Here is a 24449-nt window from a genome sequence, read left to right as displayed (position 1 = left end):
AACCCTCTAAGCGCTGTTAAACCCCACTGATTTTCATTTGAAGAACTAAAACGCGATCCTTCACCTGGGAGTAAGCTTGGTTGCTGGCAATGGGGCTTGCTTCTGAGTAAACCCTCCTAGGGTTGTGATTCACCTGTTGGAAGAGTTGCACGGTTGCTTCAAAGCAAAGCCAGCGACTACCACTAGGCTTACTCCTGAGTAACGCATGCCTTGGACCCAACCATTTTTTTCTAAACTAAAACCTCAGTATTCAGGTTAAATTGCCGTGTTGGCACTTTGCGATAAATAAGTGGGTTTTGGGTTGCAATTTGGGCACTTGGTCTCGAAAAGGTTCACTATCACTAGCCTAGAATGTTGCTATTATTGAATATGAGGGAACAGCCTATTGATGGGTCCGGCAAGTAGAAAGGGGACCCTGCCATTTTTCTCCAATTCTGAAGGTTATTCATAACCATGAGGGGAAATTTCAGTGAACCTTATTTTCAAATAAATATGTTTCAAACAATTATTTGAATTTTATATGTAGGATAATGCAACTTGACAGTCATGTTATGCCAGCTCTTATGCCACCAGTGCCATGCAAACTGGCATGGACACTGGTGCCAAGGAATTTACTTAGGTGACTGGCTGCCACAGTGCCGAAACCTTGATCGCTGGTTACAGCCTAACCTCTGACAGGTGCTAACATGCCATCACAAATACTCATGCAGGCATGGAGGAAGGTGTTCCAGGGGTGTTCCTAGAGGTGCAGCTGACTTTAGTTGGCTCCCAAAGGACTTTTGGCCTGGGAATGCCCCCCTTCAGTGGAACTGACTAATGTCACCAAAAAAAATGATGTAAGCATGTCTAACTATGGACAACTCGGACTTTGCAGATGAAGGGATGTTAAAGAGGCACACACCCGGTCATATAATTCTTATGATGTGCTGTTCATTTTCTCACCTAGAAACAAAAACTGGGTCCTGGAACTTACAACTATCAAGATTTTCTGGAGCTCCAGAAGAGTCGTCCATGCAGCATTAAAGGAGCTTGTAACACAGGAGAAGTAAGGTTTAAGGATCATATCAGGGTATGTATTGCATTCCATCCTGGAATCAATTACATCATTTGAAAATGCTTCAGAAAACAAACAAACAAGATATTAGATGTATCTGCTTTAGACATATTGCGTTGTACTGTAGAGCATTACTGGACATTCATAATAAGCAGCTTGACATTACATTCAGAATAAACCCTTAACGTGACAAGCAGAAATAATGAAACTTAATGATCCTGTTGTCGTGTTCTGCCTCCTCTTCATGCACTTCACATCCCCTTTCTCCTCCTCAGTCTTCCCCTTCCCCTTTGTCAACCTTAGACTTGGATTGGGAGCTCAGAGGCATGCTCTCCATGCTCCCTCTATTCAGCATTTTATCCTTCACTCTTTTTCTCTCACTCTGTGCTCTGTGACTTGGGCCACTCAATGCTCCCTTCTCCTCCCTATCTGGTGATTTCTGTGCCTTTAGTCCCCTCTCTCCTCTTCAATTCTGCTTCTTCTCCTAGGGAAGGAGGAAAGCACAAGGTGTATCTCTGTAGACATATGTGCCTCCTGTGGTTGCAATATGGGCTCCTCACCTGTGAATGAGGGGTCTGCAGACCAAGTCTTTTTTTCCCTTTCCCTATAAATAATCTTTATTAAATTCCACATAATAAGAAACATCATAAACATAATCATAATAAACCATAATCCATAGGCATAGCTATAATGGGGATATCTGGGGACAACCGCCCCCAGCAGCCCCCATTGAGTCACATGAGGGTGGTGGAAAATTGCACCCCACACTTCTGCCAGCCAGCCAGGTGCCATCCAGGCAGGCCTCTCGGCTGACTTGGCTGCTGCCCAAGAGGTGAGCTAAGGTGAGCTAGAGGGGGTGGGGTGGCCACGGCGCAGTGTGCACAGGCACGGGGGAGCAACCAGGAGCCACCCGGGCAGGCCTTGGCCTGTCGTCTGGCTCGTCTGCTGCCCAAAGGGCGGGCTGAGGCAAGCCAGAGAGGGCCTTCACTTTTTTCTCCCCACCGCTGACCAAGGTAAGTGGGGCACGGGGTCTTGAGGGCTGGGAGGCATTATATTACCCATCAAGTTGCTTCTGGACTTATTAATCAATTCATCACTCCAAAACATCAGCTTTCTCTAGCTAACAGCCTTGCTCAGGTCATGCAGACTGAGGGCCATGGCTGGCTCCTTTTATTCAATCAATCTATCTCTTTGGTGGGTCTTTCTCTTTCCTATAGTCTTCTTCAACTTTTCCCTAGCATTATTGTCTCTTTTCCAGAGACTTTTATGTGACTATTATAGAACAGTAGCTTCCAGTTTAGTCATTCTTTTGCATAGTTTTATAGCATTTTATAGCAGTTTATTCTATAATTTAAAAGAGTTGTTGATTATATATGTTGATCCACACACACACCACACACACACACACACACACACACACACACACACACACACACACACACGTGTGTGTGTATAAAATATGGGGAGGTGTCAATTTGTACATGTGCCCCCCCTTCAAAAAAAGATGTAGATCCAGCCCTCATTCACAGTGGAGTAATAGATAAGTCACTACTTATTGCTACAGATATACCTGCTGGAAAGTTATTCAGAGCTCCACAGTACCTTCAATCGCAGCAATCTTTGCTGGGTTATCATAGTGTTTCCTTCAGTACAAACCATCACAAAGAATGCCTAGCTATATTTTCTAAGTGTCTACATTTGTAAAGATGATATGCTAATAATATTGCTCTATGACCTAAAGAGCATTATCTCACCACATTTGTTTGGGGGGAAGAAAAGTATCCAGAGTACTTTGCCTAAAAGTGTGAACCAGAAAGGTTTATTTTGCTGAAGACCAGAAAGAGACCTGCAGACAAGGACCAGTGAAATCAGTGAAAACAGTGACTTCCTAGGGTTGCCAGGAGAGGTTTTTTTTCCTGTAGCAGGATGCCTTTGCCCACTGTGACAACCAGAGTTGGGCATTGCTGGTTTCCCATCACTACATCAGCAAAAACAAAACTTACAACCCAATCCAAGTGCCCACTGTGGCCAGGGATTGCACCACTACTCTGTCACCCCACAGACTCCAGGCAGTCTGGGGAGGCAGTCTGGGGAGGCAGGTAAAACAAACCAACAAAAAACCTCGGCTGCCTGAAAGACCTCCCTGGGGCTAAATGGAGTCACACCACCCTGCTAATGGGGACATAGGGTGCACATTGTTCCATCACGTGGGGCACCACTTGCTGGCTGAGTTGTTCACCATGGCCACAGGCTGACTCCTGCACACCCAGGAGCCGAGTTGCAGGGCTGCTGGGGGGGGGAGGGCTCAGGGGAGTGGCCCAGGCAGGGGGAGGGCAGAAGCCAGCCTGCAGAAAGGCCAGGGGTGGGGCTCCGGGGGGCAGTCCAGGTGCTTCTCCATGTGGTGCTCCTCAAAGTCCCAATCCCCAACCTCAGCTCTCCCTGCTGGCTCCCTCCGATAAGTGGGGCATGGGGGGGAAACCAGAGGGGAGCTTGGGGGGGAGGGCAGAAGCCAGCCAGTAGAGAGGCTAGGTGGTGGGCTCGGGGTGGTGGTGGTGGCCTAGGTGGACACCACAATGCCTGTCCAAGCCCCATCCCCACCCCCACCCTTTCTGATGGCTTCCTCCCATAGGTAGGGCATGGGTGGGGGAAACGTGGTAAGCCAGGAGGGGAGGGGAAGGTGCAGGGAGGTGGTCATGTCCCCAGGCACAATTTAGCCACAGTACAACACTGCACCACTCTAATGTTGGCAGAGGGGGCAAATGTGCCAGTGCAGCCCTGTGCTGTCTCCACTGGCCAAACCCCCCCCCCCCCCCGCCCAAGGACTGGTTCACCTGACTTGATAATGATCTGAAGGATACGAGGGATCTTCCTGGTTTCTGTGACCAGGGCACATCTTGGTTCATATTTGATTAGATAGTGTTGATTATCCAATCATTTTTCTTTCTCATATTGGTCATCTTTCTAGGATTGTTACCCTGGCCCAGGAGCATATGGGAATCCTTATAAACGTTTAGAGGAGAACGAAAAACGGTCTGTGACTGCACTTGGGATAATGGACAGCAAAACTGCAAAATGCTTCACCTTTCTCAACATGGCAAGCTTGATCTCTTAATTCTTCACTCAGCTGCTTCTTATCTCTATGGTCTTCCTGTTTGGTAATTACCGACCCCAGGGAGGGAAAAAAGTTCAGTACTGCTTTGCCACATGAATAGTTCATGAAGGCAAAGTCCTGTCTCTGTACCTTCTCAGTCTTTTTTTAGGGTGATGGTAATAACAAAATATATAGTTACTGTCGAAGGCTTTCACGGCCGGATTCAACTAGTTCTGGAGGGTTTTCCAGGCTGTGTGGCCATGGTCTTGTGGGAGTGAGAAACAGTGAGAAACAGACTTTTCTCTGTGATACACCTCTGAAGATGCCAGCCACAGATGCAGGTGAAACGTTAGGAACAAAATCCACCAGACCACGGCCACACAGCCCGGAAAACCCTCGAACCAGTATATAGTTACTGCTTATTGTTAGACCCAGAATAATTTCTACCTTTCTCTCCATTCTGCTTCGCCTAAATTGGATCTCCTAAATGCGAAGTTCTGGGGGCCACTCATAATCACTTCTTTCAGTCCCTCCTATATTGCTAGAATAGGACTGATGTGCAATCCCAATTCTTTGGGTTTTGTAATAGGAGTATTCTGCTTAATCTCTTGCACAGAATGTTCCCAGGTTATTTTATGATGACAAAATGTGGAGATAACGATTACCTTTACTGAGAAAAGCACCTCCAGGTTTGGAGTAGCAGCAGAAAAAACTACGCTCTGTTGCTTTCACTCCAACATGTTCCACCGCTCAAGACTTGGGCTTGTAATATTTTTATAAGTAACTGCTTCTGCTGTGAAGTTGCAAACCGCCCTGGGGGTACTGGCTACTAGGTCAAGCAAATTGACAATGGGAAACACGCACCTGCCAAACAGTAGCTGCATGCTGCCCTTCCTCTAGAGACAGATAACAGGAGCCATGAGATTAATGCTGCAACCCTGCTCCCAAATGGACCTGATCCAGGAGAGATGCATCTAAGGAAATATTTCTCTATACACGTAGCCAAAATAATTGCAAATGCTTCTGAATGGGCTTTTGTGTGGTAACACTCATCTGGGCCTTATTGAATTGGATGGCTCTGTCTTTTTATATTAACGGGTCTGCACATCTACATGTAGGGCCATTGTACTTGCTGTGCAAAATGATAGTTGGATTGGAACTGGTGTATTCCCAAGAATTCATCTGGCTGACGCAATAGTTGCTGCAGCTTGCATCAGTTAAATATGTCCAACATTTGTAATAATATTTTCTCTCCATGTATTGTCGAAGGCTTTCACGGCCGGAATCACTTGAGTGCTGTGTGGTTTCCGGGCTGTATGGCCGTGTTCTAGCAGCATTCTCTCCTGACGTTTCACCTGTGTGTGGCTGGCATCTTCAGAGGATCACCACTTTTCTCTCCATTCTTGGTTGACTTTAGGGAAGTGGTTTGGGTCCTGGCACTTATAATCTCAAAAATGGTATAGACGAGATGTTGAAACAAGTAGTCAGCACAAGAGGTCCCTACGACACCTTCACAGGAGACAGGTCCAAGCCGATTATTTGTGGACATCGTGCTACTGAAGTACGTATGCTCATCTTCTTGGTGTACTAGAGGTTTCTAAAGCATCATAATGTTGGTTTGTCATTCAGGCAAGAGTTGTCAGTCTTCACTTTAACATATAAGCCTTCAGAAATTTAGTAAACTCCCCCATACCTATTTTTGAGCAATAGAATGAAACAAAGGTTAATCCATAAGGTCCTGGGGCAGCATTTTCCCTCCCTACTATTTCCTCTTTCACTTTCCTGAAAGTTCCCATAGCCTCTCCCTTTTTCTTTCTTTCTTCCCACCCAACAGACAACCTACAACCACTGCCTTCATCTTTCTCTAACTCCCTCCAGCAGCCTCACCCAGGAAAATTAGGGCACAATTGTGCAGTACCAGCCAGTGGGCCAGGGCAACTTGCAGAGTAAGGAACCCTCAAGGACTTGTGGGGGACACCTCATTTTCTCCTGTGTCCCATTCCCCACACCATTTCCTCTTTCCTGCCTCCTGGTGACAGATTATTGTCACTCCTTTCCTGATTCATTCTCTCCTCAGCCATTCACCATCCTACCTTTTATCTGCTCTTATCTTCAGCTGTATTTATTCTTAATTTATTTCATTTATACTCCACCTTTCTCCATAGTGGGAACCAAAGCAGCTTATATTATTTTCCTCTCTTCCTTCTTATCCTCACAACAGTAGGTTAGGCTGAAACTGAGTGGCCCAGAAATCACCCAGTGAGCTTCCACAGCAAGATGGGAAATTGGACCTGCTACATTGCACTGGCTTTCAAAGGGTGGCTGCTGTTGAACAGTAACAAGCAGCTAGACTTAGTTGTCATGCAAACCAGGTGATGTCAAGTCACTCAGGAGTTGCTGCCAAGTCCTAAGGTTGCCCCGCTCCAGGGGGTTGGAGTACCTTCCATTTGAGAAGGACTAGCATGACTAGGATTTCTGAGAGGCAATATGATAGAGGTTTATAAAATTACTAGCAGTAAAGCCTGTTGTATGAATAAATTCAGTGGGCTCTAGAAAACTGTTGGTGGGTTAATGGTTCCCACTGAGGGGAGCAACTGCTCCTGACTTTCCTCCCTTTCTTGACTTTGCATCACCAGCTCCCTCCTCACCCTCATCCTCTTCCTGGATACCTACATTGACATGCAAGGGTTAATGGTGACCACCGAGGGGAATAAACCCTCCTGCCTTTCCTCTCATCTCGCCCCGTATCACCAGCTCCCTTCTCCTCCTCTTCCTGGACCCCTGCTCCTCCTCCTGGATGCCTTTGTCGTCACACAACAGTTAACGGTGCAATTGCAGCCATTAGCAGTAATGACCCTCTCATGGGGATGAGCTGATGCCAGCTCCTCCTCAGGCAGTTGCAGATGGTACAATAACTGAAATTATTCAGCAATGGGGGAGAAGGGTGAGCGTGTGAGAGAGTAACTGCCATATTCAATTTTGTTTGTATTCTGTGTAAGCCCTGCCCCCTGGCCATGTGTGCATGGCAATTGGCTGGAAGTGAGTCATCACCACCACGACAAACCTTTTATATAATATGATATCTTGGGCAGAAAGTGTGGATAGAGATAACTTTTCCTTTCTGAAAATAGGGCACCCAATGAAGTTGATGTGCAGTAGATTCAGAATGCACAAAAGGAAGTAAGCCTGTGGTGGCCACAGGCATAGAATCATAGAGTTGGAAGAGACCCCAAGGGCCATCAAGTCCAACCCACTACAATGCAGGAACACATAATCAAAGCACTCCTGACAGATGGCCATCCAGCCTCTGTTTAAAAACCTCTAAAGAAGGAGCCTCTGCCACACTCTGCCACACTCCAAGGTAGTGAATTCCCCTGTCGAACAGTCTTTACTGTCAAGAAGTTTTTTCTGATGTTTAGGTGGAATCTTTCCTTCACCTTAAATGTATTACTCCTGGTCCTAGTCTCTGGAGCAGCAGAAAACAAGCTCGCTCCCTCACCAATATGACATCCCTTCAAATATCTAAACATGGCTATCAAGTCACCTCTTAACTTTCTCTTCACCAAACTAAACATACCGAGCTCCCTAAGTCTCTCCTCATAGGGCATGGATTCAGACCTTTTACCATTTTGGTCACCCTCCACTGGACCTGTTCCAGCTTGTCAATATCCTTCTTGAATTGCAGTGCCCAGAACTGTACAAAATATTCCAGGTGAGGTCTAACCGTCGCCTTGGGCGAAGTCGCGCCCCCGGGTTTCGCGCCCCCGGGTTTCGCGTGCCTTCACCGATCACGAACACAGGGCCGGGGGGGTGGGGTGGCATTGTTCATCCGTGAGTCTATCCCCTTTAGGGCAGTCCCTGTCCCGGAGATCACTGGCATGGAGTGTGTCGGCCTAGAGTGGTTGGCCTCGGAGAGGTTGGCTGTTCTCCTGGTGTACCGGTCGCCTAGCGCACCGGGAGGCAGCCTGTCACGGCTGCTGGAGGTGGTGTCGGACTGGGCGTTGCGGTTCCCCAAACTTATTGTTTTGGGGGACTTCAACATCCACGTCGACGCCGCCTCATGTACGGCGGCCGCGGACCTAGTGTCATCCATGGCGACGCTAGGCCTCTCCTTAATCAACTTTGGCCCCACCCATGAGGCCGGTCACATGCTAGATTTGGTCTTCGGGTCAGGGATGAACCTGGTCGTATCCTCTGTTGATAGAGTGCCATGGTCCGACCATTATGCCTTGAAGGTCCGGGTGGACTTGCCACAACATCCCCGTCTAGGCGACGGGGCTGATTTATGCCCGCCTGTGGAGACTTATGGATTCACTTGGTTTCCTGAATGCTCTTCTGAACCCGCCGGCACACTCGATGAGCAGGTGGAGGACTGGAATGCCCGGCTCTCCGATGCCATCGATGTTGTTGCTCCTCGGTGTCCTCTACGTCTTCGCTTTTCGACGCCCATGGTATACGGAGGAGTTAAGCGCCAAATGAAGCGGGGTCTTAGACGCCTAGAGCGAGTGTGGAGGAAATCTCACGACGAAGCTGCGCTAACATCTTATAGGACGCTTATGAAAGTTTGCGAGATGGCGACGGCGAAGCGAAGAGGGTCTTCTTCTCCTCCTCCATCGCGTCCGCTAGCTCTCGCCCAGCTCAATTGTTTCGCGATAATTCGGTCATTGACCTCCTTGTCAGAGAGGTCATCAAACTCTCAATTGGATATCAGCTGTGAGGCATTTATGAGCTTCTTTGGCGGATAAGGTTGCGTCGCTCCGCCATGACCTCCCACCCACGCTGGCTACAATTAGTGAACTGGAGACTCCTTGTCAGTCTTCTGGCCCGTGTTTGGCCCAGTTTTCCTACTACTCTATGAAGCCGCTTGTAGACAGGACCTTAGCTGCTGTTAGACCTACTACCTGTCCTTCTGGATCCGTGCCCGCCTTGGCTTGTGAAAGCCTGCCAGGCGGAGCTACGACCCCATCTGTTGAGTATCATCAATAACTCCCTTGAGCAAGGAGTTTTCCCAGATGGGTTGAAGGAGGCAGTGGTCCACCCACTCTTAAAAGACCATCATTAGATCCTAGGGATCTGGCCAATTACCGCCTCGTTTCTCGGAATCTGTCGCTTCTGGGGAAGGTAATTGAGAGAGTGGTGCTGGAGCAGCTTCAAGGCTTCCTGGATGACACATCGGGCTTTCGACCCCTTCCAGTCCGGCTTCCGTGCTGGGCATGGGACGGAGACTGTTCTCGTCGCCGTCACAGATACACTCAGATGCAGCTTGACCAAGGCGGATCGGCGCTGCTGGTATTGTTAGATCTTACCGCAGCGTTTGATGTGGTCGTTCATGACCTTTTGACCCACCGCCTGGTTGCCTCTGGAGTGCGAGGGCACCGGCCTTCAGTGGATTGCCTCGTTTCTCCGGGGCGGACTCAGCAAGTGAGGTGCAGGGATGAGGCCTCCCGGAAGTGCCCGCTTATTGCGGTGTACCCCAGGGGGCACTATTATCCCCGCTGTGGTTTAACATCTACATGCAGCCCTTTGCTCAGCTGGTACGGAGTTTTGGGCTGTCTTGTCATCAGTATGCAGATGACACTCAGCTCATTCTGCTGATGGAGGGGGGAACAGCCACCGCCCCTGCAGCTCTACAGCATTGTTTGGAGGCGGTCGCTGGTTGGTTGCGACAGAGTAGGTTAAAACTGAATCCATCGAAGACAGAGATCCTCTGGCTGGGCCGTGAGGGGGAGAGGGGGATGTTTCAGCCGCCGGTGTGGGAGGGGGTCACATTGGCACCGACTCTCCGTACGCAACCTGGGGGTCCACCTGGATTCGTCTCTATCAATGGAGATCCAGGTGGCCCATATAACCCGGGTTGCTTTCTTCCACCTTCGCCAGGCCCGGCGGCTGGCCCCCTTGCTCTCCCAGACCCATCTGGCCACAGTGATCCATGCAACGGTCATCTCCAGACTAGACTATTGTAACTCGCTCTACGCGGGCCTCCCTGCAAGGCCTGATTCGAGGTTAAAACTGGTCCAAAATGCAGCTGCCTGCTTACAGGCAGTGCCACCTGGGATCATATCCAGCCTGTGCTGCGCCAGCTGCATTGGCTCCCAGTAGAGTTCCGCATCATCTTCAAGGTGTTGGTGCTGACCTTTAAGGCCTTACGCCGCCTGGGACCTTCAGATCTTCGACCGCGACGCCCCACATGTCCCTATACGGCCTCTTCGCTCTGCGGAGGCCAATCTACTGGTGGTCCCTGGCCCCTCGATGATACGGCTGACCTCCACACGGGCCAGGGCTTTTACAGCTCTGGCCCCAGCCTGGTGGAACACTCTCCCACCAGCTGTCCGGGCCCTGCGGGACCTTACTGAATTCCGCAGGGCCTGTAAGACGGAGTTGTTCCGCCAGGCCTTTGGAGGATCCAGCCGTTGATGGTGCCCTTCTCCCCATGGCCTTTACATCAGTGCCTTTGCCATCTGGGGTTTGCTGATCTTCCCCCTGAAAGAGGGTTTGGAAATGGATCTGTCGGACGCCATTGCGTGTTAGTTTTAATCTTTCTACTAGTTTTTATTTTACTGCTGCTTTTAATGGTTTTAGTTATTTTACTTGTATACGTGCATTTTTATCTGTATATGTGCATTGTATTGTACACCGCCCAGATCCCTACGGGGATGGGGCGGTATAATAAATCGAAATAAATAAATAAATAAATAAATAACCAATGTGGAAGAGAGAGGTACAAATACATCCCTCAGTCTAGACACTATACTCCTATTGATACAGCACAGAATCGCATTGGCTTTCTTTGCTGCCTCATCACACTGCCACTCTAATGTATACAGATTGAGAAGGAAATGTATCAACAAGTGTGAACAGGCAAGAATCTGTGCAGATCCTACATCCAATAATATCAGATTCCACTGGACTCTATATAGATTAAATCTAGATGGCAGTATGATGGCAATTTATGTAAACCATCAACCAATTCCAGTTCAGATTGCTGAGTTCATATGGGTGTGAATGTGAGACAGACAGAGCAGTATTACAAGAATTATTTGTGGCAGTTACTATGAAACAACAGAAGTTTGCTTGACATATTTTCTTTCCTGAGGCAGTTCTATTTGCTATTGGTAGAAAACCATTGTTGAACTGGGAAAGGGTGAGATTAAAAGCTTCCTCAAAGAACTGGAGTCAAAGGAGAAAAAGAAGCATGGAATGTTCAGCAGCCTTGCTCGGAATCCTGGTTGCCCCCCTGAAAGGATCTTCTGGGAGACTGTTGGCCAGTGTCCACATATAGCAGTAAGTGAATTTCCTCTGGTGTTCAACATTTGATTTCCTCTAAATACAACAATCAAATTAGAAAGCAGTATGAGGCAGAATAAATAAAATGTTACAATTTATTTTTAAACACAAGAAACCAATGTGTTTTAGTACATTTCAGAAAGAATCTTAGTTCATCCAAAGTTCCAAACACTATTGTGACTCCTTGGCTGACTTTAGGTAGAGGCAGAATTATATCTAGTAGACACCTCAGCAATTGGGCATTTATATGGTTCTATATGGTTCTACACAGCAATGTCTGTTTACTAATTACATGTGCAGACCGGTTACACTCTTCTAAAACCATTGACTTCAATAGTCAATAGTCAGTGGGACTGCACTGTTAGTTTAAAATCCCTAGTATGAATTGCAAAGCATTGGATGACAAGACAGTTGTTGTCTGACACTGTACTTGTTAAATCTCTTTTGTGTGGATACTGTTTCCCTCTCCCGCTCCTCAAAGCATGGAATACAAATTCATTTCTAGCCCACAGGCAGAGGAAAGGCAGGCTAACGTAGCTGCAAGTCCTTACTGTAAAAGAAGAGTTGGTTTTTATACCCCACTTTTCTCTGATGAAAGGAGTCTCAAAGTGGCTTACAATCAAGATAATGAGATAATGAAGATGGGAGATGGACACAGGTGCTAGTCAGACTATTATACCTAGTAGTTTCAAGGCCAAGAAGTTTGGCCTAAGTATTCCATCTTGTTAGTGTGGGAATCCAAGGATGATTGATTAGGCCTTATACAGCTGTAGCATATATGGTCTCATTATGGCAACTCACCTGGTTAATTGGATCACCTGATTACATACAACTGATTACACCATTTACAAATGATTACATCATTTACTAAACATTTGATTGGTCAACTAGAATCATGCCAAAGTGAGGCATTGGGAATAACAATCTTTCATTCTAGTTTTGCCCTGTACCCAGTTAAATATTCTTATTATACAACCAACATATTATTTTATACAAAGGCTCATTCCGCACATGCAGAATAATGCACTTTCAAACTACTTTCAGTGCTCTTTGAAGCTGTGCGGAATGGCAAAATCCACTTGCAAACAGTTGTGAAAGTGGTTTGAAAATGCATTATTTTGCGTGTGCGGAAGGGGCCATAGTTTGTAATGCAAATGAATTGTGTCTCTCATATTTATCTCTTTTGTATAAAGGTAACATTAAGTACATAAATGTGAAGTTTCCAAATAACATTCTTATAGTAACTTCAACATAAAGATTGACATAAAAGTAATTAATAGCCCTTAAGTAAAACAGCCTTTAAGTAACACAACACTAAAATATAGATTCAGATATCCCAATCGAGTCTTATATCTTCTGTCACATTTTAAATGTTGATCTTATCTTAAATGTTGCTTTTATCTTAACAAGCTTCTGGTAAAACTTGTTTAGACAGTGCTTCCTCAGAAGTTCAATCCAATAAATACAATTCTTTCTTAAGATAAAATCAACGTTTAAAATGTGACTGAAGATATGAGACCCAATTGGGATGTCTGAATTTACATTTCAGTGTTATATTACTTAAGGAATGTTATTAAGAAACTTTAGGCCAATCTTTATGTTGAAGTTACTATAAGAATGTTATTTGAGGACTTCACATCAATGTAATTAATGTTACCTTTATAAAAGAGAATTAAAATACAAGAGACCAAAGGCCCTTGAAGTTCTCAACCTCTACATGGAGATTGGGGTTGGGGCAAGGCAGCTGGCCCAGGTCCCGATCTCCGGGTGGAGGTGGGGAGGGCAAGCACTGCTGGCTGGCATTCAACTGTGCCCCTGCTCCAAACTCTCTGGTTTGGACTGGGACACAGTTGTGAGAGGGGGTGGCCCTACAATGCACCCCCTAGGAAGTGGCACCCGGGGTTCCAGCCCCCCATGCTCCCTAGCTACACCACTGGCCTTGCCTTGCTTGGAGCCACGGCTATCAGCAACCAGATTGGCTGCCCCAAGGGCAGCCCCACCAGTGCCATTTGGGCTGGCCACTCCAAACCCAGCACTGCCACCACCAACAATGTCTGGGCTGGCTATGCTGTAGCCATTGCCACTGATGCTGATGTCCAGACCTTATCACCTGACCAGGTAGGAGGAGACTCACTGAGGCCAGGCCAGGCAGAAATGGAAGTTAGAGATGACAAATGTACTGGGAAATATAAAAGAGGGCTTTATAACCAGGGCAGGGAGAAAGAAGCGGAAACACTGAGCCTGTACCAGAGACACAAGCTCTCCTGAAGGGAGAAAAATTGGACTGGGCTGCTGTGATCCTTGTCTTCTTGATCCCTTTCTGAGGCCTGTGGAGACTGGGGGAGGGGGGAGACAGAATGTCTGAGGATGGAGCTGCTAGAAGAGGGGTCTCATAGTGTGCCATGACCCCTTGAAGTATTCATTTTGCCACAGTTACTAGCACTAATTAGCCATAATGAGCACAATGATGACATAATACTTGTTGTACAATGAAACCCACAAATTAACAATGTTTGCTTCTCACTTTGCTGCAGTTCACAGCAGGGCCAGGATCATACGACCTAAAGCCTATTAAGCGATCCGAATTTGAAAACCAACCACCATTTTGGACGGGTGCAAAACGATTTGACCGGAAAACATACCGACTCTTTTTTGGAAATAATGTAAGTGAGAAAAACATGGCATGAATAAGCCTCAAACATTCTATCCTCTTGGTTTCCACCTTTAAATCCCACTCATGGTCAGTTCAAATTCACTTGTTATACTTGGAGCTTCCCAAAATATCTTTTCCATAAGAGAGTGTTTCCCAGTCAAAACATCTGAAATCAGCTCACCAGATGGATGTTCATTGATGCTGCTATGGAGATTCCCCATGTGACTAACTCTATCCATGTAGCAAACTGTTTTCAAATGTTGTGACTCCTTTATGACTATTGCTGTGCAGACATGGTTTCCACTGGCCTCCTGATAGGAGTTTGTAGATGGTTTTAATGAATGATACCAAATTAGGTAGGTTGGTGAGAAACACAAAGGATTGCGAAGAGCTCCAAGCGGACCTTGATAAATTAGGTGAGTGGGCCAAGAAATGGCAAATGCAGTTCAATGCAGCAAAATGTACAGTGATGCACATAAGGGCAAAAAATCCAAACTTCACATACACGCTACAGGGGTCAGTGCTATCAGTCACAGACCAGGAAAGGGATTTGGGCGTCTTAGTTGATAGTTCCATGGAATGTCAACTCAATGAATGGCAGCTGTGAAAAAGGCAAACTCTATGCTGGGGATAATTAGGAAAGGAATTGATAATAAAACTGCAAAGATTCTCATGCCCTTATAAAAAGCAGTGGTGCGACCGCACACTGTGTTCAGTTCTGGTCGCCACATCTCAAAAAGGATATCGAAGAGATAGAAAAAGTGCAGAGAAGGGCAACGAGGATGATTGAGGGATTGGAGCACCTTCCTTATGAGGAGAGGCTGCAGCATTTGGGACCCTTTAGTTTGGAGAGGAGACGTCTGAGGGGGGATATGATTGAAGTCTATAAAATTATGCATGGGGTAGAAAATGTTGACAGAGAGACATTTCTCTCTCTCAAAATACTAAAATCAGGGGGGCATACATTGAAAATGCTGGGGGGAAGAATAAGGACTAATAAAAGGAAACACTTCTTCACGCAACGTGTGATTGGTGTTTGGAATATGCTGCCACAGGAGGTGGTGATGGCCACTAACCTGGATAGCTTTAAAAAGGGCTTGGACAGATTTATGGAGGAGAATTCGATCTCTGGCTTCCAATCTTGATCCTCCTTGATCTGAGATTGGAATTGCCTTAGTAGACCAGGTGCTTGGGAGCAGCAGCAGCAGCAGGCCATTGCTTTCACCTCCTGCATGTGAGCTCCCAAAGGCACCTGGTGGGCCACTGCGAGTAGCAGAGTGCTGGACTAGATGGACTCTGGTCTTATCCAGCAAGCTTGTTCTTATGTTCTTATGAATGATTTTTATACTAATAGGAATGAGTATTTTCATTTAATTCATTCCAGTTCCACTGTGTGCTAGATTCTGCAATAAGGATTCACTCTATGCTCCATCTTTGTGGAGAATTTCTCTTTTTTAGAGTTCACTGAATATTTCTTTATTATTTCTTTAATTTATTTATACTCTGCCTTTTCACTGGGACTCAAGCAGGATACAGAATAAAAGTCAGTACAATTAATAGGATGAGGAGACATAATAAACAATGCAATAGGATTAGGATCTCAGAAATCTGAAAACAAGCATATGTATTAAACAATGCAAAAATGGTGATATAGTGAAAGTTAGATTAAAAAACATACAGCAATAGAAAGTATATATTAGTATAATCAACAGTCCTTTCTCTCTATTGAAATGCCTCTCTCTGGAACAGTGAGATGAACATGACCATCGACATGCTTACTCCCAAGTGCTCTCACTTTACCTATAGACAGTGAAGTAGGTATAGATTTTTTTATGGGGGGGTTCGGCGGTGGATCCATGCCCCCACCCACTCCTGGGGGTGTGGCCATGCCTCCCCAAGCCCCGCCCCCACCCTTAGTGCTTATAAAAGCAGCTCTCCGAGGCCAGGGACGGCAGACTACCCTGCTCCACCCCCCACCAGCTGGGCTCCCAGCTGGCAGCCAGCAGTCCCTTCTGCCCTCCCCTCCAGGCAGAGGTGTAGCTACGGAAAATGGAGCCCAGTGCAAAATCTGAGTTTTGTGTCCCCCTCATGCGTGGCTGCTGTGATGCTGGAATCCACCCCCAAACAGCATCACTTTCAATGGTGTTTAAACTAGGGAGCCCAGATTCTCCTTTTAAATTCACCTTTTTTTTTAACATTTTTAATTTTGGGGATTGTAAATCAGCCAAAAGAAAAAGCTGACTGTAATTATTTAAATTAATATGTCCAGGTTTGTATTTCTTTCTGACTATGCCAATAAAGGCTTATGTGTGTAATATGTCCAGGTTTACACCCAACAAATATATACTTGAGATGCCCTCTTTATTCTTTTTTCAGTAGAACAAGTGGGACTTACTACAAAGTAGTCATGTACAGGGTTAGGATACATGTGCTAAATTAAGCTCTTTGATTTCAACAGACTAAAATATTACCTTGCACTGGTATGCTTGTGGGATGTAATCTTCTCCACACAGTTCTATAGACAGTTCACAGGCTCAAACTTCCTACAATAATGACTTGCTAAAGGGAGACTTTCCTTTTTACCTTATGCCCTTTCTTGTATCATCTATACTCAACTTTTTCTGGGTTCCTGTGATGAGCAGGAACAAAGCTGGATGGACTCAAGCGGACAAAGGAAAGCTTGCATGTGAAAGAGTTCACTTCCACTTAAGAAAACAGACAGGGTCTCCCAGACAGGTTTTTCCCTTGATACCAGAGAACAGGGAAAGTTAAAAGAGGTCAAGTGTGAAGGTTGTTTTATAATTGATGGGGAACATTGCTGATTGTCAGTGGACTTCCTTGCAACTTGTCTGAGATTTTATTGTGATATGGAAGTTAACAGTTTGGGATGTGCTGCAGTTCAGTGGCAGATTAAGTACGTAGAAAGAAGAGACCTCCCTAGAAGGTAGAAAGAAGAGACCTCCAACAACCAGAGTTGCAAGATGTGTGAGAATTCTTGCTATCTGAGCATCAAAGGTCTATGGATGATACACAAGTCTTTAAAAAACTCTGTCAGATGCAAATATACACAAATGCATCATATCTGGCAGAGTGTATAGGATGGCTGGCACAGAGGTGGCAGCTTCACTCTTCCTCTAGTTATTGCTCCAAGTGTGAGGGACGATGGCTTTGTAAGGAGATGCTGTGACTATATGGTTCCCACAGTGGTAGCAGCATTTATATGAGATTTCCAGGCCTACAGCGTGGACTACAGACTACTTGCTTCCTGGCAGAGTCAAGATGGATAGAGAAGAGAAAGAGATGTTCCCTGACAACTTCAGTGACAGGCTCTTTGGCAGAATGACACACACATACACAACACTCCACCACCACTGCCGTGGTGAGCCTGGAGTTTTTCTGGAGTATTTTAGTGACAAACTTCCAAAGTGAAATCACAGCTCAGGTTACAACCAGTTCTTCCCATATGCAAAATAAGCAGAGACTGGTTACCACAAAGGGCCACTAAAGTCACTTTCCATTTTGCCTAGAATGTGTGTGTGTGTTTTAACAGAGTGGCGTAAAAGCTTGAATCAGTAAATATGCCAGAAAAAAGTATTTAAAATTGTCAAATGTTTGCCCCAAACATGGGAGTGTGCTGTATGCACGCATGCAGAGCTGGATACATGTGCTGGTGGAAAAGGGATCAGGGGAAAGGAAAATTAATCCCACTATCTGAGGATATGATCTGCTCTTTGACAAGCATCCTTAAATGTTTAGGGGCCAATTTGCAACACAACTGAGAAATGAGGAATAAACTGTAGAAAAAAGAAACCTTGTAGCTGTCTGGTTTGGAAAATATCCTTCATGAGTTCCAACATGGATTCTCAGATGTTTCCTCTAATATCATCAGTTGAAAGGAGTCCTGTTGCCAGGCAACAGCAGAGGCCTTAGACGGCCATCCTCGTGTTTCTTACTGATCTGCTCTCTGTATTGTCACAAGGAAAATAAGCTGTGCACAATTTAATTTTTGCTAACACAGTTTACCCACTGCTAATATCTGTGTTACCCTCGTTTTCAGGGCCTTGTTTGTTTGGGAGGCTCTATTGGGTTTTTAACTAGTTTTCTGAGCATTGGGGGGGGGCAGTTTGCTGAGAGTGGGGACTTCCTTCACCCCTTCTTTCTTTTCTTCTTGAAAACACTTGCCTTCTGGTGTGGGATAGGGGGAAGACAGGCCAGAAATCCTTCGAAGACCTGGGACTGGCTGGTTGTATTATCTTGTTTAGTTGTGAGGTTTTTCCTGTGTCTTTGCTGTTAGATGGTTGCAGAGGTTGTTGTTTTTTTAAAAAAATATTTGCTTGACCTTGTTTGGGAGATTCTGTTTTGCCCAGGTTTTATGCTTGTGTGTGTGTGTATGTTTTCTCATCACTGTTCCAGGTTTATTTCTTTGGGTTTCTTTCTCTGGGTTTCAGTGTCTTAGCAAAACTTCCCCCACATCTTCAGTTATCTAGCATTGTGTGGTTGGACATGGGCTGTCTTGGGTTTCTGCTGCCAGAGTGTGCCTGGTCATCTGTGCACTGGATTGGCTTGTGGCTCTGTCAGGGCTGGCAACTGTGTCCCCTGTTTTGATTTGTGTGTGTGTGTGTGTGTGTTTCTATGTGTTCTTTGTTGCTTTAACAATTCTGTTAGACTTTGTGATGCACTGGCACATGATTCTGCTGGATTGGGTTCTGATCTGGTTCTGTTGGGCTTGTATTGGTTCTTGGTTGGCCACAGGCATGCCTCTTTGCTTTTCCCCTGGGGGAAAAAGCTGGGTTTTTTTCTCCACTGGAAACACTGTTTTGCTCCAATTGCATTCAACGGGAGATCTTTATGGGGCTGGAAGGGTGCTGTTTTTCAAGGTAGAGACCAAATTTGCAGCACAGCTGCAGGTGACTCTCCTCAGAATAACAGAATAATTTGTGAAATTTGGGTGGGTGGGTCCAATTCCATGGGCACCCAGCTTTTCTCCATGTGGGTGCTCATAGAATAGCCTCCCCCTCCAAAAAACCTTCACCAAACCTGGGGGTTATTCTGAGGAAGGTCATCACAACTGTGTAGCAAATTTGGTGCCTCCATCACAGTCGCACAAAAATCTCACAAAACAGTGTGCCCCCTCCCAACATTAAAGCCTACTGTGGAAACTCCTCACAAATGATTGGGTGTTACGCTGGCCCATTAAAGTCTATGGAGGATTTGAGATGGAGGACTCCGGGGGGCTGTTTTTCAAGATAGAGACATCAAACGTACAGCATAGCTGCAGATGACTCTTCTTAGAAGAACACTCAAGCTTAATGAAGATCCAAAGCGAACAAAGTTTGGTTGAACTTGATGAGCCCCCAAAGGAGGTGTCCCCATCTTTCATTGGAGTTTTTAATTGTTTCCAAGGGAAGATGGGGGCACCCCCTTTGAGGGACAAAAATTGGACCCCCTGAACCAAACTTGGCCATTCTTCTAACCTTTACCTTGAAAAATGGCCAGATCTTAGTCTGAAACTCTAACCACTGTACCAGATTGACTTTTGTAGACTGGCTGCTGTTGGAAAGTAGCTAACAGCTGGCCCTGGCTGAGTTACGGAACTGGCATGGTAGCAAATCATCTGGTGGTTGTTGCTGGCCCTGGCCCTTCTCTTAAAGACCAAGGCAGCCCTGAAAAGGGGCCTTCCCTTCCTCTTCCCTTTAACCAACAGAAACCAAGGCTTAAGCCATAGGGGGCATGTTTCTTAAAGCTATAGATGCTGCTTTATTATTTTGGGGCTTTTAAAATTTTTCAGATCTTTCAGATCTTCCTTCAAACCTAGAGCTTTCCGCAAGTTTGTAGAAATAACTGTCTTGTGTGTTCATAGCTAGAGTCCCTAAACTTAGGCATCCACAGATTTAGCCATACTGAGAATTTGACATATTGACAAGCAGGGGACTCACAGTAAGTTGTGGGGGGAGGTATCTTATTTTCCCCTACACTGAAAGCTCCTACAATCTCTCCTAGTTTCTTGTGTCCCTCTTTAGCCACCAGCCAACCAACTTTTATCTGCCTCCCCATCTTCACCTATATTATTGCTTTTCTCCACAATGGTGATACAAACCAGCTTTCATCTTTCTTCTCTCATGTTTTATTTTCACAACAGTCATGTGAGAAGGTTAAGCTGAGAGTTATGACCAGCCCAAGTGAGTTTCCAAGGCAGAGTAGGGATTCAAAACTAGGTTTCCCAGTTTGAAACTCTAACAACTATACCACACACACTTTGGTGAGGTGGCTACTGTTAAACAGCAGCCAGGCCCAGGTAATTCAGGCAAATTGGGTGGTAGCAAGTTGCCTAGTGGTTGCTCCTGGCCCTGCTAAGTCCTCCCTCAAAGGCCAAAACAGCCATGGAAAGGGTCTTGCTCCCCACTTCTCCACAGAAACAAAGGCTTGAAGACTGGTGAGATTGTTGTGGTTGCCCTGTGTAATCCCTGAGGGCATTCATTTTCTAATTCTACTTGCACTGCTTCTACTGGGCTTTTTTTTTTTAAAAAACCCCTCCCAATGTATTTTTTAAATTTTAGATTTTTAATTTGTAGAAACATCTGCTTTGTCTGTTCACAGCTCCGGTCTCTGATTTTATGTATTTACAGATTTGGCCATGCTGAAAGTTAAATATATTGACTATGTTTGTATTAGTGTCAAATGTCCCTTGTTCTGAATATCAATTGTAAGTATCTGGTCCTTTCACAGAAGGGAATGCACTTGAGACCTGTGCATCTCCTCTCTGAGGTCCACTTCAAACTGTGTAATGGTCATGCAAAAAGGAGACGTGTGAGAATTTACTGAGCCCCCGGTCAGAAGTTCTTACTTCTGCAGCTGTTTCCACTGTACTTTTTCATTCACAGAACCCAGTTGGGGTTGGTCGATATGATGTCACAAAGCATGAGAAATACCCAAAGAAGATTAGATACCGTTCACTTTACAAGAATGAAGCACAGCGTTACCTTAGTGACTTGGAAAGAGACAAGTCCCTACAGTAAGTGGAGTCTTACAGTTGTACAATGAAGAAAAGCAGAAATTAATTGTACAATATCCACAAAAAAATCTCTTTGAAATTTTACAAAGAAATGAAATTCTCACAAAATCCATGTCGTGTTCTGGAAGACAGGTTTGGTCCATTGGAATGGAATTCCATAAAATATCAATGAACTATGAATCTATTGCTGAGGGATAGGGAGGGACAGAAAGCTGTCCAGAGTCCTCCTTTTGACTTTTCTTTAGATGCTGAAATGGAAATCTACAAGGACATAATAGTTAGGGTGATACACTTTCCCCCGCCCTTAAACTGATTTCCTGGACAAATTCTGTTAAGAGAAGGAAATAGGATGCCACTAAGATTTTAGTTTCGGAGGGTAGCTATGTTGGTCTGCAGCAGAACAGCAAGTTCCAAGTCCAATAGCACCTTAGATACTGACAAGAATGTTAGGGTATGAGCTTTGATTCTTCAAATCTAGCTGCACTAGGATTTTATTGCTAACACTACTAATGGTGGAAAAATTTGTTGAATTGTTATTGCAGACTGCTGCCTAGTTAAGACTGCAATGGGAATTTTTATATTTATATGTTTTCTTTGTTCCACAAAATAAAAATCTAAATTGCATACAACCAGGCAGAAAACAGAAAAAAAAACAAGAAAGCGTGATCCTTACAGTCTGTTTCTCACACAAAAGTGAAGGATCTGCTCAAAAGTGAAGGATTTCCTCAAGAGAGCTTGTCTTATATTAAGCACTTTCCAAATTCCAACCTGGTCAGGTTGGGACTAGGACATCACAGGATAGCCTTCTGCAAAGGTACCTCCCCCGCTCCCCCTATCCAAGTATAGTTTCTCACAGAGTTGTTGTAAGCTAAGAAGGTGCATCTCTGGGTTTCTTGGAAGAAAAGTGGGATGCAAAAGATGTCTGATTTACTCTTCTCCCCCTCCTCTTTTTCAGGGAGCGAATCACTCCTGTTAATAAAGGCCAGCATCTCTCTGAATCACTGCTGCTTACTGAAACCAAGAACAGTTAAAGCAATCTGATTATGTCACACTGCTATAGTTAATTCTCAGACAAATTATGCCAACATGACTGTAGAGACCCAACAGCTAAGACACTTACACATTTACACCACAGGACTATCACAAACACACATGCAGTCATCCCCTTATGATTACTCATACCATTTAATCAGGGAATTTGATTAATGCTTGTCTTTTTCAAAACCTGTGTACTGCAATAATTATGTTACTATTAAACAGCTGGTTGTAGTTATCAAAATTTTTGCTTTTGTAATGTAATAAAAGGATCAGACTTTGGAATGGTTATTTGTCCTACAAAAGCAGACATGGCCTTTTGGTCCATTGTTATAATAACATAAAGAAGATTCATTTTTAGAATCTCTCTCTTGTGCTAGGATCATCAGGCAGACTTCAGCACATCCAAAGAGTATCAGTTCATGGCTGTAAAAATGTTTCCTGCTTCTAGTGCAACATCTGAAGGCCAACTTACACAGAAGAAAAGTGCACAAGCTATTAAATTTGTTCAGAACAAACCAAGGAAGGCTGTAGTACCAGCAGCATTGCTAGGGCAACATGATCTCTCTGGTTCTTGGTCTACAGCCACCAGATGAATTGTACTTTGCTATTTGAACTCAGGTATGCATAACACAATGTCAGTTACATGCCTCTACATATGTTGTCCTAACTGGCCTGATTTTTCAACAAGGTATATTTTGTTCCTGATATTTAAAGCACACTGATTTTAGAGCATGTGAACAGTGCATGGTTAAATACTTTCTGGTATATGCCCAGAAGTATCTAACTAGATTGCCTGGAGACACTATGGCAGTCTAACTCCAAGCTTTCTTGGATGTGATATTACTCAAACCTATTTCAGTTCTGTTTCTGATTAAGTTTTGTTCAGAATTTGTACTGAAATGTTACAGATATGGGCGTATTCTTGCAACCATGTCTCGCACTAGTCTCAAATTGTCGCGGCCGCTTTCCCGACAGTTTTCGAGGAAATTTCACGCCGGCAAGAATTCTGCCGGCGTTTCTTGGAGCGATAAGCTTCCGCTTCGCGACGCGAGCGCTGAAAGGGCCCTTGGTAGGAGAGGCCGCCGCGGATTTACGCCAGGCTGCTCCGCATGGAAGCCGCCTCTGCCTCACCTTGTCCCCTTCGTTGGCCCGCCACTGGCCTCACACGCCGCAAGCTCGTTGGCCTCCGGTTTCTCCCACGATGACTCAGAGGACGGAGTGAGGAGGGGCTCTGAGGCCAAAGGCGGGCCGGACGACGGGGACAAGCGCGAGTCAGTGAAGGGAAACAGCGCAGTTCCCTTCATGCATGTTCGCGACCGCGCAGCCAGGAACACGGCGAGTTAGGGGCAAAAAACAACCCTTTAAAGCTGTTGTTTTTTAGGGCGTGCCTTGGACAAACGCCCCTGGGGGAGGGAGTTGAAGAAGCCCAAAGTCGGTGCCAGTTGCTGCGTTGCAGCAACGCCGCCTGTGCGAATGGCTCCCTGGGAACGGCGTTTTTGCTGTCCCCAGGGCACCATAAAAGGGCCGTGCGGAAATGGCCTTTGTCACTTTGACAGACAACCCACACAGGGCAAATGCAACCCTATCAATCCTTCTGGATCTTTCAGAAGTTTCTGATTCTGTTAGCCATAATCCCCTTTGAACCACACCAGCAGAAATGAGGATCAGAGACATCTTGCTCTGTGACCAGAAAGTGCGCCATGCTTCCCAGCGCAGGGGACAAAGGTACCAGTAAGATAAGGTAACAGGACTGGCAGGGAAGGAATTTCTCCCTCTTGAGTTCTCTGCATGTCTCCCACTTGTATTTTTCCAATATATATGTACTCTAAGTGAAGTCAGGCTCTGTTCAAAGCAAGGCTCTTGCACTACTATATGTACAGTACAATCTTTTCAACACTACTTTATTCAATCACACCAAAATAGTACTTTTCTTGTAAGTGTACACATTTTGTCTTAAGGTATCAGTGCCAACAGTAACAATACCAGCAGCAAGATTATATTTGTATCAATGAGATATTTGAGCTAGCATTTGTTGCAATAAGATACAAAAACCACTTTGCAGCAACAACCTATGCTGAGAAAAGTACAGTGTGTAACCCAAAGTAAAGGCATAGAACAGATTAGAGTCTTCAAAAAAACTTTTCAAGCAAACTGAACCAATTTACACACAGATAAATAGAAAGCCTCTGCACAGTTTAAATCACATCCTATTTTTGGATTCAGAGTATATTCATTGGCACAACCATGCTGGCTTTTTGCTGTTTTTGTAATTTTCCATTCCACACATGGATTATGAAATAGATTCTCAAAGGTCTGG

The 24449-nt window shown here is 45.3% G+C and overlaps 1 protein-coding gene across 1 annotated transcript in view; it reads left to right on the top strand.

Annotated features, from left to right (window-relative positions):
• The window catches only part of LEXM (lymphocyte expansion molecule), a 41337-nt gene extending 18938 nt beyond the window's left edge, over window positions 1–22399 (top strand). Inside the window, exons 5-10 of the mRNA XM_048498216.1 lie at window positions 4020–4148; window positions 5563–5706; window positions 11262–11426; window positions 13964–14092; window positions 20964–21094; window positions 22050–22399. Of these exons, the coding sequence (XP_048354173.1) occupies window positions 4020–4148; window positions 5563–5706; window positions 11262–11426; window positions 13964–14092; window positions 20964–21094; window positions 22050–22125 (774 nt within the window). The 3' untranslated portion in view covers window positions 22126–22399. The remainder of the gene's footprint in view (window positions 1–4019; window positions 4149–5562; window positions 5707–11261; window positions 11427–13963; window positions 14093–20963; window positions 21095–22049) is intronic.
• The last annotated feature ends 2050 nt before the right edge of the window (window positions 22400–24449 follow it).

This window comes from Sphaerodactylus townsendi, linkage group LG05, assembly GCF_021028975.2.
Source record: "Sphaerodactylus townsendi isolate TG3544 linkage group LG05, MPM_Stown_v2.3, whole genome shotgun sequence".
NCBI classification, from domain to species: Eukaryota; Metazoa; Chordata; class Lepidosauria; order Squamata; family Sphaerodactylidae; genus Sphaerodactylus; species Sphaerodactylus townsendi.
Note: the sequence above shows the minus strand (reverse complement) of the source record. Positions and strands in the feature narration are given on the sequence as shown.